The 12,267-nt window shown below is 35.5% G+C and overlaps 1 protein-coding gene across 2 annotated transcripts in view; it reads left to right on the top strand.

Annotated features, from left to right (window-relative positions):
* LOC113113068 (sprouty-related, EVH1 domain-containing protein 2) overlaps window positions 1-12,267 on the top strand; it is a 32,543-nt gene that overhangs the window by 2,658 nt on the left and 17,618 nt on the right. The window contains exon 1 of one of the 2 annotated variants that reach the window (XM_026279225.1): window positions 6,252-6,489. The exons of the other annotated variant lie outside the window; for it this stretch is intronic. Coding sequence (XP_026135010.1) covers window positions 6,473-6,489 — 17 coding nt within the window. The 5' untranslated portion in view covers window positions 6,252-6,472. Of the gene's footprint in view, window positions 1-6,251; window positions 6,490-12,267 lie in introns of those variants that run through there. 2 annotated transcript variants of the gene reach the window in all.

Genomic DNA, 12,267 nt, shown 5'->3' on the forward strand with positions numbered 1-12,267 from the left:
CCCTGGCACAGACCGTGTGTCTGCTTTAAATAAAACTATTACTCTGTGTATTGCTTTCTGTCTGTGGATGATTATCCTTATAGTTTCTCTTCAGTTCCTATAGTTTGCTCTCTTTCTACATTCTGTTTCTGTTACACAGTCTAATTACAATACTGTTAGAAAATAGTTTTAGAAAATAAAAGCTTCTAACTTCTTTTCCCAGCTTGTCTTATATTTTATACAGCAATAATTAACCTTAATGCCTTTAAAACGATGAGTCCTCAATCTAACAAGGGCAAGCTCAGCCCTTTTACAGATATATGTCTGTCTTTCTATTAATTTGACTTAATATTGGTAATGTTAGCGATTTAATTCCCTTTAAGAGGATGTTGGACTGTATTGATTTCCCAGGCTTTTGTCTGAAAATGAAAAAAAAAAGAGCTTTACTTAGTCTAAATCTGCTTATATTCTGGGCGGGTTGTGTTTTTTGAAGTGTTATAAACCGAGGATTGACTGATAAGCTACTGTGACCAGAAGTGCATTTCCATTGATTTAACTTTAATGGGATGTCTTTGTATTGGAAGTGAGCTTTTGATTCTTGTTCTATGAGTAAATAATGTTACACAGATTAATCTGATTTCAGTCACATTGCACATGCACTTCACATAACAGCATAAGTTAAGACTTAAGACTGACTGAGTTTTGCATCTGCCATTTCATTTCAAAGTTCAAGTGCTTTTCTTATTCCCTGTTATCAGACGACCAGCGCTTCTTATGAATATGTTTCACATCCTGTGGAAAACACACAAGGGCCAATTGCTCCTGCCCGATCTTCCAGGCTGTTATTTTTTTATATTTGATTGTCTCCTTAAAAGTTTTCTTGGTCGAGCCAGGTAGTAAAATGCGATGGTTTATTTGTGAAGGCCACTCTTCCATAGCTCCCAGTCCTCAGGAGAATGAAAGCGTTGTCAACTTCTCACCCCTCTGTGGTCCTGCTGAGAAGGGAACACAGATAGCTCTTCTGTCGCGGCCCAGACAGGAAGCCATTATCTGCGCTTTATTGAACCTGTTGTTCTTTTTCATTCAATCAGCCCTCCCCTCCTCCCGAAAGGCATTGCAGAGCCAAATGAGGTCTTGTGAATTTCACCGCTCTCATATGGAAATGTGCATGTGTCCACTGGAAGCACAAGTCCTTTTATTTCAGTGTGCTCCTACGGTCCAGTGACCGGCCATTCAGAAATGAGGAGAGTTTTTGCCAAATGTCAGAGTCCAGTGTTAGTCCAACCGCCAGACTGAGAGTGTGTTATCTCTAAATCAGGATTCAAGCTGAATTCAACATTAGATGCAACGGGACACCTGGACATGAACAATAGCTTTGGTATTACTTGCCATCATTATTTGGCTTTCTTTGTGTCCTTTCTGGCCTTGAGGCTTGGTTTTCCCCTTCTTAGGTTGTGGATGTAGTTGATATGACACTTAGAGCAGTTCTGTGGCTGAATAGCGCTATATTGTGTTTGTAACCATATGTTTAGGTGTGTTGTTAGGTGTCTATTTATTTATTCAGAAAAACATTGCAAATGTAATTCAGGAATTTCTCACAGAAAACCACCATGCAACTTCGACAGCAATCTTTTAATTAGCTGATTTAAAAAAAAAAATATTAGTAAGGTTGTCAGATGGTATAACCATTAGATTCAGAAATTAATAATAAAAAAAAAAAAAAAAAAAAACTTGAACATTTTGATTAAAATTTTTTTTTTTTAAACAGTGATTAGGAATATTTATTTTTTTCTGGGTTAATTTTTGATTTCTTGATGGTTTTACCACTTACTTCAGTCTTCATTGTCACATGATCTTTTAGAAATAATTTAAATATTTTTTTAGCACTATGTTGAAGACAGTTGTGCTGCTTAGTATGCTTAGATGTATTTTTTTTCTGCATAGAAAGTAAAATAAACAGCATTTATTGGAAATCAAATTATAACATTATAAAAGTCTTTACTGTCACTTTTAATTAATTTAATGCATCCTTGCTGAAGAAAAGAATTAATTTCATTTTAAAAAATGAAATAAAAATACAGGCCCTAAACATTTGAACAGTATAGTGTGAATATATATGTCAGATGGTTGGATTTGCTACTGTTTCACAGCTGTTTTTTTTTTTTTTTTTTTAGCATTTCACACTATGAGCTTTTTGTTTTTTAGACACCATGTCAGATTGGTACTAGTTCTGCTTTTGACACATGCCTCAAAAACAGTTTAGGACAATGGATCAGTCATGAATCTGTGGGTGAGATAAGCATCTTGAGCTTATTAGATATTTACATGAGAAATAATAATAATAAAGCATGTAATTTCAGTAACACAAGTGCAGAATTTGCACAAAACTCCCTAATTTAATAGGCTTTTCAAGATTAAAATTCCTTCATTGTAATGCCTGAGGTGTACAAAATAGACATGCTTTAAAAAGAGAGTCTTGTTTCCTCTTCCCTCTCTTTTGTAGTTGGCTGTAAGTAGAGCCAGGCAGGGTTACACACACCTTATCTTAGGAAGTAACAGTCTGCCCTTATCAGGTTTGGTGCAACTGTTTAACCCACCTTCCAAAAGAGGCGGAAACCACGCTGCCCCACATTTATAGATTTGCTTTTCATATCTTGCTTGGTTTTTTTTGTTTGTTTTTATATGTGTGCCTTAGGGTGCCTTTGTCTTACTAATACAAATGGTTTATAAACTGCCCAGAGTGTTCAGAATATGCATGAAAGCATACAGTGTGTAAACAAAATGACACTGAGCTCTTTGCATGAGGAAAAGAGTTAAATTTAAGTCATTAATCGCACAAAATCACTTGGTTTTCAAGTCTCATTCACGTTATTCATGCCAATTCTTTTAGGAGTCAATAATGTCAAACCAGGCACATCTTCAGATTTTCTCTTTAGCTTCATATGCTGAGAGATGTGCGAACTTCTGTGTCTAAATGAGACCGAAAACATGTACTGAGCAAGTAAATAAGGTCTATTTTGATTCATAGTGTCTTAAACCATTTATTGAACTTTGATTACTTTTGTTTTATAAATGCAATGAGCCACTTAAGGTAGGACTTACATATACACCTCTCACACCTGGTAAAATCACTTATAAACGCATGGCCTGGAGTGGCTTATTGCTTGAATAACCAAACCTAAATTTCTTTTTATTTGATCACATTTTCCTATAAGTTTGAGCTGGAAGATATTCGTAAGCAGAGAAGAGCGCAGCACGCTGTTGCTGATAGAGAGGCTGCACGATTGTGTCCCATCCCCCAGAATCCACGTGTTTTCCCTAAAGAAAGAGCGAAAAAGACTCTACTGACTGCACTAAGTGTTGCAACACTCATGTGATAAATGTCATGTGTTCACATGTCTCCTGAATGTCCACTGCACCACTGGACTGAATAGCGAGGGCAGACTGTATTCCTGTCCACATTCCACTTTTGTACAACTATGATGCAATTTGGTGCCCGGAAGTTTTTTTTTTCCCTTTCTACATCGAGAAAGTTGCAAAGAAAAACAAAATGTTGGTTCCAAATTGAACTATAATGCAGTGTGCAGTTCTTAACAGTTGTCCGGGATGCATCAGGACGCAATGACAAAGTCTATTATTCTTTTCTGAATATTCACATACTCTCAGCCATGACATTTGACTATGCCATAAAGTCTGGTCCACATTGCAGCTTATTTTGGTCAAGAACCAACAATTTAGATAAGAAACAATCTGATTGACATGTAGAGCAATGAACTAGTTTACTTTAATGTGTCACTTAGGGTTTTTACCTATAGATTATACTAGGAATGCACTTTTAGGCTTTTTTTGGGGCCGATATCGATTTTAACAAACACTTATTAGCCGATACCGATATTTGTTACTTCCTGGAATCAAATATTATCTGTACAATAAAATTGTATTGTATTGTTTATATCAGCAAAGTTCGAAAACGCCTGCGTTAAATTATACTAGCAGTCTTATTGCTGTATCATCAAATAATTTCTAATAAACATGGATTGATTTAACAATCAGCAGGCCTACATAAATACAACAGAACAAAGACACATGAATACACAGTGCTTTCTAGGTAGATTTCAGGTTCAGAAATAAAGTTAAAAATCTTAAAATAACACTTCACTGTATACATTAAATGCATATTAATCCTTCTTTATTGTAACATTTTATTATGATTAATCTTATTTTTGTATACATTAATATTTTTGTAAGTTTAAATGTATGAGATCTCCTTTACTAAGGCGGGACTCTTATTTTAACATTTTATTGGTAATGAAATCATGCAGTTCTTGGGATTTAAAGTTTGTCAGCTTATCAGTACACTCCGAAAAGGGCATGAGATCTGTATATATTTGTTCAATTCGCTGTATGTTGATGATAAATCAACTGAGAGAGAGAGTTTAATGTGCACTTCTCGTGCTGTGTTTTCATTAGCTCTTATGGTGATTTTTTTTGGAGTGAAAATGACACAATAACCTTAATAAAACATCGGTAAAGTTTTGGTTACAAAAGTTACAAAAGTTATTTAGTCAAGAAAAGAGTGCGATCTTTTGTCTTTTGTTATTTGATTAGCATTAAAGTGCAGACTGCAGCACTAGGACAACAGAAATTATACATAAATTATACAGCTCAGTGCCTTCACACAGTTAATTAATAAACCAATAAATACATATACTGGTGTAATTGTGCTGAAAAAATAATTCTGTTTACCATAATTATTAAAAAACAACAACAACAACAACAACACTTCAAGTAAATTCATCCAAAGGAATTAAAGTGCTGTAAATACAATAAATGTATTAACAAGATCATATATCTGAACATTACCAGGTCTATTTTAAATAAAATATATAATTGGATTGTTTCTTCCACACCAGCATATGACGCTAACTGAATATATATATATATATATATATATATATATATATATATATATATATATATATATAATGTATAATATGATACAAATATGACGATTTGAACTGTTCCAGCATCTAAAGTATGTTAAATGTTGATAAAATAAAAACAGAGGATGATATACTGTACCTGGTAAAACTGGTTGGAGTTCAGATTTCTTTCAGTGGAAAGAAGATGATTGATTCATTTCATATGTGAAATTCCATATGCATTATCATCATTTCATTAAAAATATGATAAAATTGGTGTATTGTTAGAGCAGCGATTTATTTATTTTAATTAATACTGAAGTAAAAGTGCTGAAGTATTTTGAACTTTTTGAACTTTCTTTTCAAAGAAAGAATTTTGTCTTGTAAATGTTTCCAAAGAACATAGAAATTACATTTTAAATTCAAATATCAAATAAGAAATTCAAATACCAAATAAAAAATTCAAATAGAAACAGCTTTTTTTAAATAGTAAAAATATTTCACAGTTATTGTACTTTGTATTTCAATAAATGCAGCCTTTGGAAGACCTCTTTCAAAAACATAAAAAAAAAACGTACCAACCCTAAACTTTTGAATGGTAGTATAGGAACTAAAATAACATTATGCCTGAGGCAATCGTTTAGACAAAAATAAACATTCTGTCATCATTTACTCACACTCCTATTGTTTTAAACCTGTATGACTTTCTTCTGCAGAACACAAAGATATTTTAAAGAATGCTGGGAACCAGTTTTGGTGACATTTGACTTTAGGTGAACTTCCCCATTCATTGAAGTAGCAGAAATGGTTTAGGATCCCCTGGGTGTACACGAAAGTTTCAGTGTATATATTACTTATAAACAAATCATAAAAGATGGCTGCTTTTTAATGGCCCCCAATGAAGAAACCAGTGGGTCCTGGTTTAAATTGTTAACCCCTCCTAGTAAATGCAAATGTCTTTCTCCATTGATGGCTCTCTTTTATTCATCCTCTACATTAGATTGAACAATGCTACACCGTCAAACAGCGCTCCGGACCAGTTCTCCTGTTCACACCGATTATTGATGGTTTAGATATAGGTGTTTACACAGCGTATAGTCAGCTCTTGCCGTGTGTGTAGGTGTGTTGTTTGATGTAGAGGGGCATAGTAACTAACTGCACTGGTTCATGTTCGGTTGAGCCCACACCCTGTGCATGTGTGGGTGTTGTTGGTCGTAGCTGTAGCTGGAGGTGTAGGCGAGCTGGAGCTTACGCTGCTTGGAGATTATATTCTCTGCAAGTTAGACCGCGAGAGAGAGAGAGAGAGAGAGAGAGAGAGAGAGAGAGAGAGAGAGAGGGAAATCTGTGCTGTAGGCCGCCGGCTCAAGGCAGAAATGGCTGCTTGCGGATGACTCATACTCCAGCACTCAGAGTGTTTGTCAAGGAGACTGAATCATACAGTGTGTGAAGAGGAGGCTGGAGCTTTCTCCCTGCTTTCTGGACGCAGACATGCTCGGTCTCCGTCCTTCTGAGTGCGACCGTGAGACGCTCGCCCCGCCGATGCCGTGAGCGCTGCCTCTAGATACGCAGAGATGATGGAGAGCTGCCGGTAAGCCAGGTCGAGGCAGGTTTTTCCGGATTGTTCTGTTGTCATGTGCCGTTCTGCTCTGCGTTTGTCTTTCAAGGGTTGCCATGTCTTTGTATAAAACACAAGGTGCTGTTTTGAATGGCAGTAGTGAGGTCCATGTGGCATCTTCAGTTTCGGTTATAATCTGATTCCAAAATGATGCACAATGCATCTCAGTTTTTCACTGGGGTGCAAATTCTGTGTAGAGATTTAGGAAGAAATATGTCTGCGTTGACTGGTCGATAGGAGTGGAAGAAGCAGCTTTGATCAAATCAGAGGCCGCTTTCACTCTATGTAAATGAAATGCTGCATCTTAGCCATCTTAAATTTGGTCATCGTTTATGGATGTGCATAAGAATGATCAATGTTGGTTCATGTTCTTTATGTTGATGTTTTAGCATTTTTTCAGGGCTGTACATGACATGGCACTGGAATGTATTATCCTAAGCTTTCCATTGCCCAGCAATTTTAAAAATTAATTAGAAATTTTGGTTAATCTGTTTTTTTTATTTATTTTTTTTTCTGTGCCCACACAACCCCCACAAATCTAGCTTCAGTGACAGGATGAAGAATGTTTGATTTATGAATCAGATTAGCACAAGAGATTTTGGCTTTTGAATTTTAAATCATAAACCAGTGCGCATGTGATTTAAAAAAAAAGAAAAAATCACAGTTAAGGGGTACAGTGCTGGTAAAACCATGATGGGATGGTTCACCCAAAAACTTAACTTTGTTGTTAATTTACTCACCTAATATGACCTAATGTTTTCTGTTTTTGTCGTTTAATTTGAAATTAATTGGGAGTAATGTTCCCAGCATCTCATGAAGATATGATATTTGGCCGCAGGAGAAGATTGCTGATTGAATTCATTTGGAGCTGTGCTGTCATAATTCTCTGAGTCGTCCATTGTTGATCTCACTGAGACTCTGGGAAGAGGTGGCGACATATCATTTAAAGCCTTGAGAACGTGGACAGTTCCACATTGTGCGGAAACCATTGTGCCCTATTGTGAAGCCGGTGCCCCCTGATGCTAATCAAATAGACTAAACTATGGTGACACATCCGTCTATCCCTAGTTCCTCTATGGCCTGCCAACCTGCACGTACACCAAAATACCCATTCTGTAGAAAGTTTTGCCATTGTTACTTCTGTAAACTGGAGCTTGTAGACCTTCATCTTTGAGGAAACCCCAAGTGGGTGTTTTTGCTGGCTCTTTAGAAGGCACTTAAAGAATCCCAGTGGCTTTCTTTGACCTTTTAATGTGGTTAGTTTGGAAATAGATACGTACTATTTGTTGATTTGTGTCAAGGTCATCTTTGGCTTGTCTTTTTCTCACTTCCATTTTAAGGTGAAGTGTGTCATTTCTGTGGCACTCGCTCAGACTTTGTTTGAAGTGCCTAACCATAATACAAGAGAGTTTGGGGAAAGTCGAACTGTTTATCCAAGCAATGGAGGATGGGCCATTATTTAGAAAACACGGGGAATCTTCTTGAGGTTAAATACAATCAACGTAAGAGATTTTGTTTTGCTGAAACGTTCATTTAGTGTTCGTTCCCCTCTGAAATTCAAATTCTGTCACCATTCGCTCACCCTCATTTTGTTCCCAACCTGTAACGATTTCTTTCTTTGGAGGAAAGCTGAATGCTCTTTTCCATGTTAGCATACAGCGACCAGTGGCTGTCAAGCACCATCAAAGTATCATAAAAGCGGTCCATTTGCACAATAATCCAAGTTTTAATAAATCATTTGAGCAATAGACTGGAATTTTAATGAAAATTTGTTCATTTTAAATGTCAAATTCGGTCATCATTTACTCCCACTTACGTTATTCCAAACCCTTAAGACTTTCATACAATTGAAACACAAATGAAGATATTTTTAAAGAAACCTGAGAGATGTCTGTCTTTCCAATCAATTCCTCCTCAATTATAACTTTGATGCTTTACAAAATTATGCAGTATTAATCAAGCAGTCTTCTAAAAGAGACATGATCGCTTTATACGATGAACGTATTTAATGTAGGTTTTTATTATGTATAAGCATTGATCAATACAAGTCTTGGTTGCATGGACTTTCATTAAAAATGTTCAAAGTTGAATTTAGGTCTTATTGGCTTGGAACCAAATGAGGGTGAATAATTAATGGAACTTTTAGTTTTTTGGTGAACTCACTCTTTGGGTGAATTTATTGACTTAAAATCGAGTTGGAACCCACTAAATAGGGTCTAGGATTGCAAATGATGTCGATGATAATTTATTTAGCCATGCTACCCACGACAGAACTACACACATGTTCACTCCCAAAGAACTCTTTATTGTTAAAATATTAGTAGGAAGTCAGACACTTGTTTACATGGTTGAGTGCACAATGAAAATGGATGGGGGTTGTTTCTTTTCTTTTTAAATTTCCATTGTGATTCCTTCTAAAAGACTATAACAATTGAATGAACACATGTGATGCAGCTGATGAATGGAGGCGCAACAAGGAAGATGGTTGTGTTCAGGTTGGTGGAGTTTCACCTGTGTTGCGCTCAGTGTGTTGTTTCTTGGCTGCTTATGGCGGGGTGCGACGCTGGCCTGACGCCCACTGCTGCACAGATGGGAGAGAGGGCGCACTGAGACACCTTCCAGCCTGGGATGGCAGCGAGCAGAGGGAGTCGTGGCTTTCGCCGCCTTCGTACATTCTGTTGTGTGTGTCTGTGTTTGTATATGTGTGTACGCACACGCTCCACATTGTGTCTGTTAAATGGCTGTAATTTTATGACCCTATCCCCCCCCACCCCCCAGAAAGCCAGATGGTAGATGTCCCAGCATGCTAAAGAGACATGCTAAATATTCTGAGTTATTTACTTGGAAACGATGACCAGCTAACTGTCACTGGTAAAAGCAACTGCTTAACATGAATGGAGTGAAATCTGTGGATGTGTTTGAATCATGCAGGTTATATTTTGGATGTCAATGGTCATGGAAAGGGACTGTTTTTAGTAGTTTTTGTTCTAGTTTTGTTTCTTTGGCTGTTTGCTCTTTGGAAGAACTTGTGTAGACAAAAACCAGTCTGATTACATAACTCATCCAAAATGAAAACAAAATTCTGTTATCATTTACTCACCCTCATGTTATTCCAAACCCAACCCAGGCAATGTGGAAAAACGTGCTTGTTGCAGCATTTCTGCAAAATGATGTTATGATGCTTTTTGCATGTTCTGCAACACTTTCAATGTAAAATGTCTAGTGAGTGGTAGACGTGCCGGTATTCGGTAATGCAACATATCACGTTAATGAATGTGCACAATTTTGTTATCGTAAGTACTTCTAAATACCATGAATAATTATATATAACAAATTATTCAGAATTTTGAAGTCCATTTTAAGAATATTTTTCCAGTCAACTGGTAAAAATGCACAACACTGCCGTAAACTGTTTGATGTAAACAAGCACGCATGAGAAGCACATGGGGGAACTCACGAGAGACGCGCTGAATGAAAGCACATTCACTCTCTGACAGCAGATGGCGCCAAACTGCAGAAAATGCAGCCGTTACCCATGAAACCCTATAAATAAAGCAGCTGCGCTATTTTTTAGAAAGTATTTAAATAGCCATTCAGATTTGTGGATTTGCCAAATACCTAAATATTTAGATTTAATAGGCTATTTATTTTCAAACTTTTTTTTTACATTTTAATTTGGATTACGACATGCCCTGGATATTGTTTGAAAGTGTTTTGATTCTTTATTGTTCATTCACACTTAACATTAGTTTACATTAGTTAATTCTTAGGTATTCCAATATTTAACAACATGTTGTGAAAATCGTAAGTTGCAACTTTGTCATTTAATGAGCTAACATGAACCAAGACTTATTTTTTTTAACAAAGATTAATAACTTCTGTAGCAAATGTAACTAATTCTTATTGTGAATGTTAATGCATTAATTAAGGTTAACTAATAAGGACGTAGTGATACCTATTGGTTTTAGTTCTTTTTCACTTTAATCTGTGTAAAACGTTTAACTTTATATATTTTTCTGCATTGCATGGCTATTTTTGTTATAAATTTCAGTACAATATGGACCTGCTTATGTAAAAAAAAAATTGCTATGGTTAATAAACAGTATTGTGGAGCCAAGCAAAATAAGTCTTTATTAATAATATGTGTGAAGAAAAAATTTAAGTTGTAGGTGTTTTACTGCAACTAGTGTTTATTTTTACTGGAATTTTAATTTAGGTAGAGGCGCGTTCCATCGATGAATCGAAGTTGTCCAAACCGGTTTCTTAAATCTGCCTTTAAAGAAATATATATATAAAAAAATCCTTATCCAGTGCTCGTGAACGACTGGAAAGGTCATGGAAATTCATTGCTCAAACAGCGCAGGAATATTTAGTTGTTCTCAGATTTTGTTCAGTATACTGTAGCGTGATTTTGACGTCTCTGTTTGACTGTATCAGATATCCGAAAGAATATGTAGCTAATGCAAAGAGTTTTAAAATAAGATGATGATTTAAAATGCCAAGGATGTAAGTTAAAAAACAAGTCTCCTGTTATAGATGTCTAGTGTCCTTAGAAGGACATAAGAGATAAACAACAGGAAGCAACAATGATATCACACAGGAAGGAAACAGCCGTCTCTAATTTTAATCAGACGTTTCCTCATTACATTCACTGACTATGATAAGAGTGTGTTAGAAATAAAAGAGAAGATTTCAGTATCGTTTTGCATAAAATGAGTGGGCATGTTCACACTGACAAACAGTCCTATTTGCACTTATATTTCTAAAAGATATCTCACCCATTCACCCTGTTGTGCCCTCCTGCACTCACCGGAGTGTAGGTACGATCTTTCAATCGTTATGAGGGAAAAACGAGGAAAAAGGGCTGTTTTTTTGTAAATTTCCACATCACAGATGGATGGAATGAGTCACTCTCTCACACACACAGACATAAACACTCACACATACTTCAGTGACATTTTCACTCGCCTTTCTGCGTTTAACATCCAGGTTTTATCATGCCTTCTTTTTTAGACCTGTTGTGAGAGAGCTTATCAGTAATATTAGCAATGGTTTTAATGAATATACATGCATCAGTCAAGTAACTGGTATTGGACATTTTGGCTTGACAAACATTGTAGATTTCCTTAATGTTTACTCCAAAATCAGCAGTCTTGTTAATGATAAAGAATTGTTTTTCGGGTTGTAATTATTATTATATATATGTAATATATATATATATATTACAATTTATGGTCTATATATGCACACACACACACACACATTTTTAATGCATACAGTAGGCCTAACCTGTAAGTAAGATTTATAACACACACACACATATATATATGTGTGTGTGTGATATGTGTGTGTGTGTGTGTATGTGTGTGTGTGTGTGTGTGTGTGTGTGTGTGTATTATTACTGTAACTAAAACTATAAATAATAAAATAATATATGTATATTGTATGAAAAAAAATCTAAACTGAAATTTGGCAACCAAGTGAAATAAGTAAAATTAGTATTACTGAAATTTCTAAAAATGAAATTACAATTAAAACTGAAAATATAAAAATTAAAGTTTCATTTAAAAATAGTATTTAGAGTACTTATTAAAATGTTAAATACTATAACAGTGTATAAATTATACTAAAATAATGCTGTTATATTATGCATGCTTTTTTATTATGGGTTTGAGGTGAAATATGACGTTCTTGAAAGATCACAGCTCAGTATCATATCCGTATCATATATCGGACAACATTTTCAAGTGT

Source organism: Carassius auratus, chromosome 13, assembly GCF_003368295.1.
Source record: "Carassius auratus strain Wakin chromosome 13, ASM336829v1, whole genome shotgun sequence".
Classification (NCBI taxonomy): Eukaryota; Metazoa; Chordata; class Actinopteri; order Cypriniformes; family Cyprinidae; genus Carassius; species Carassius auratus.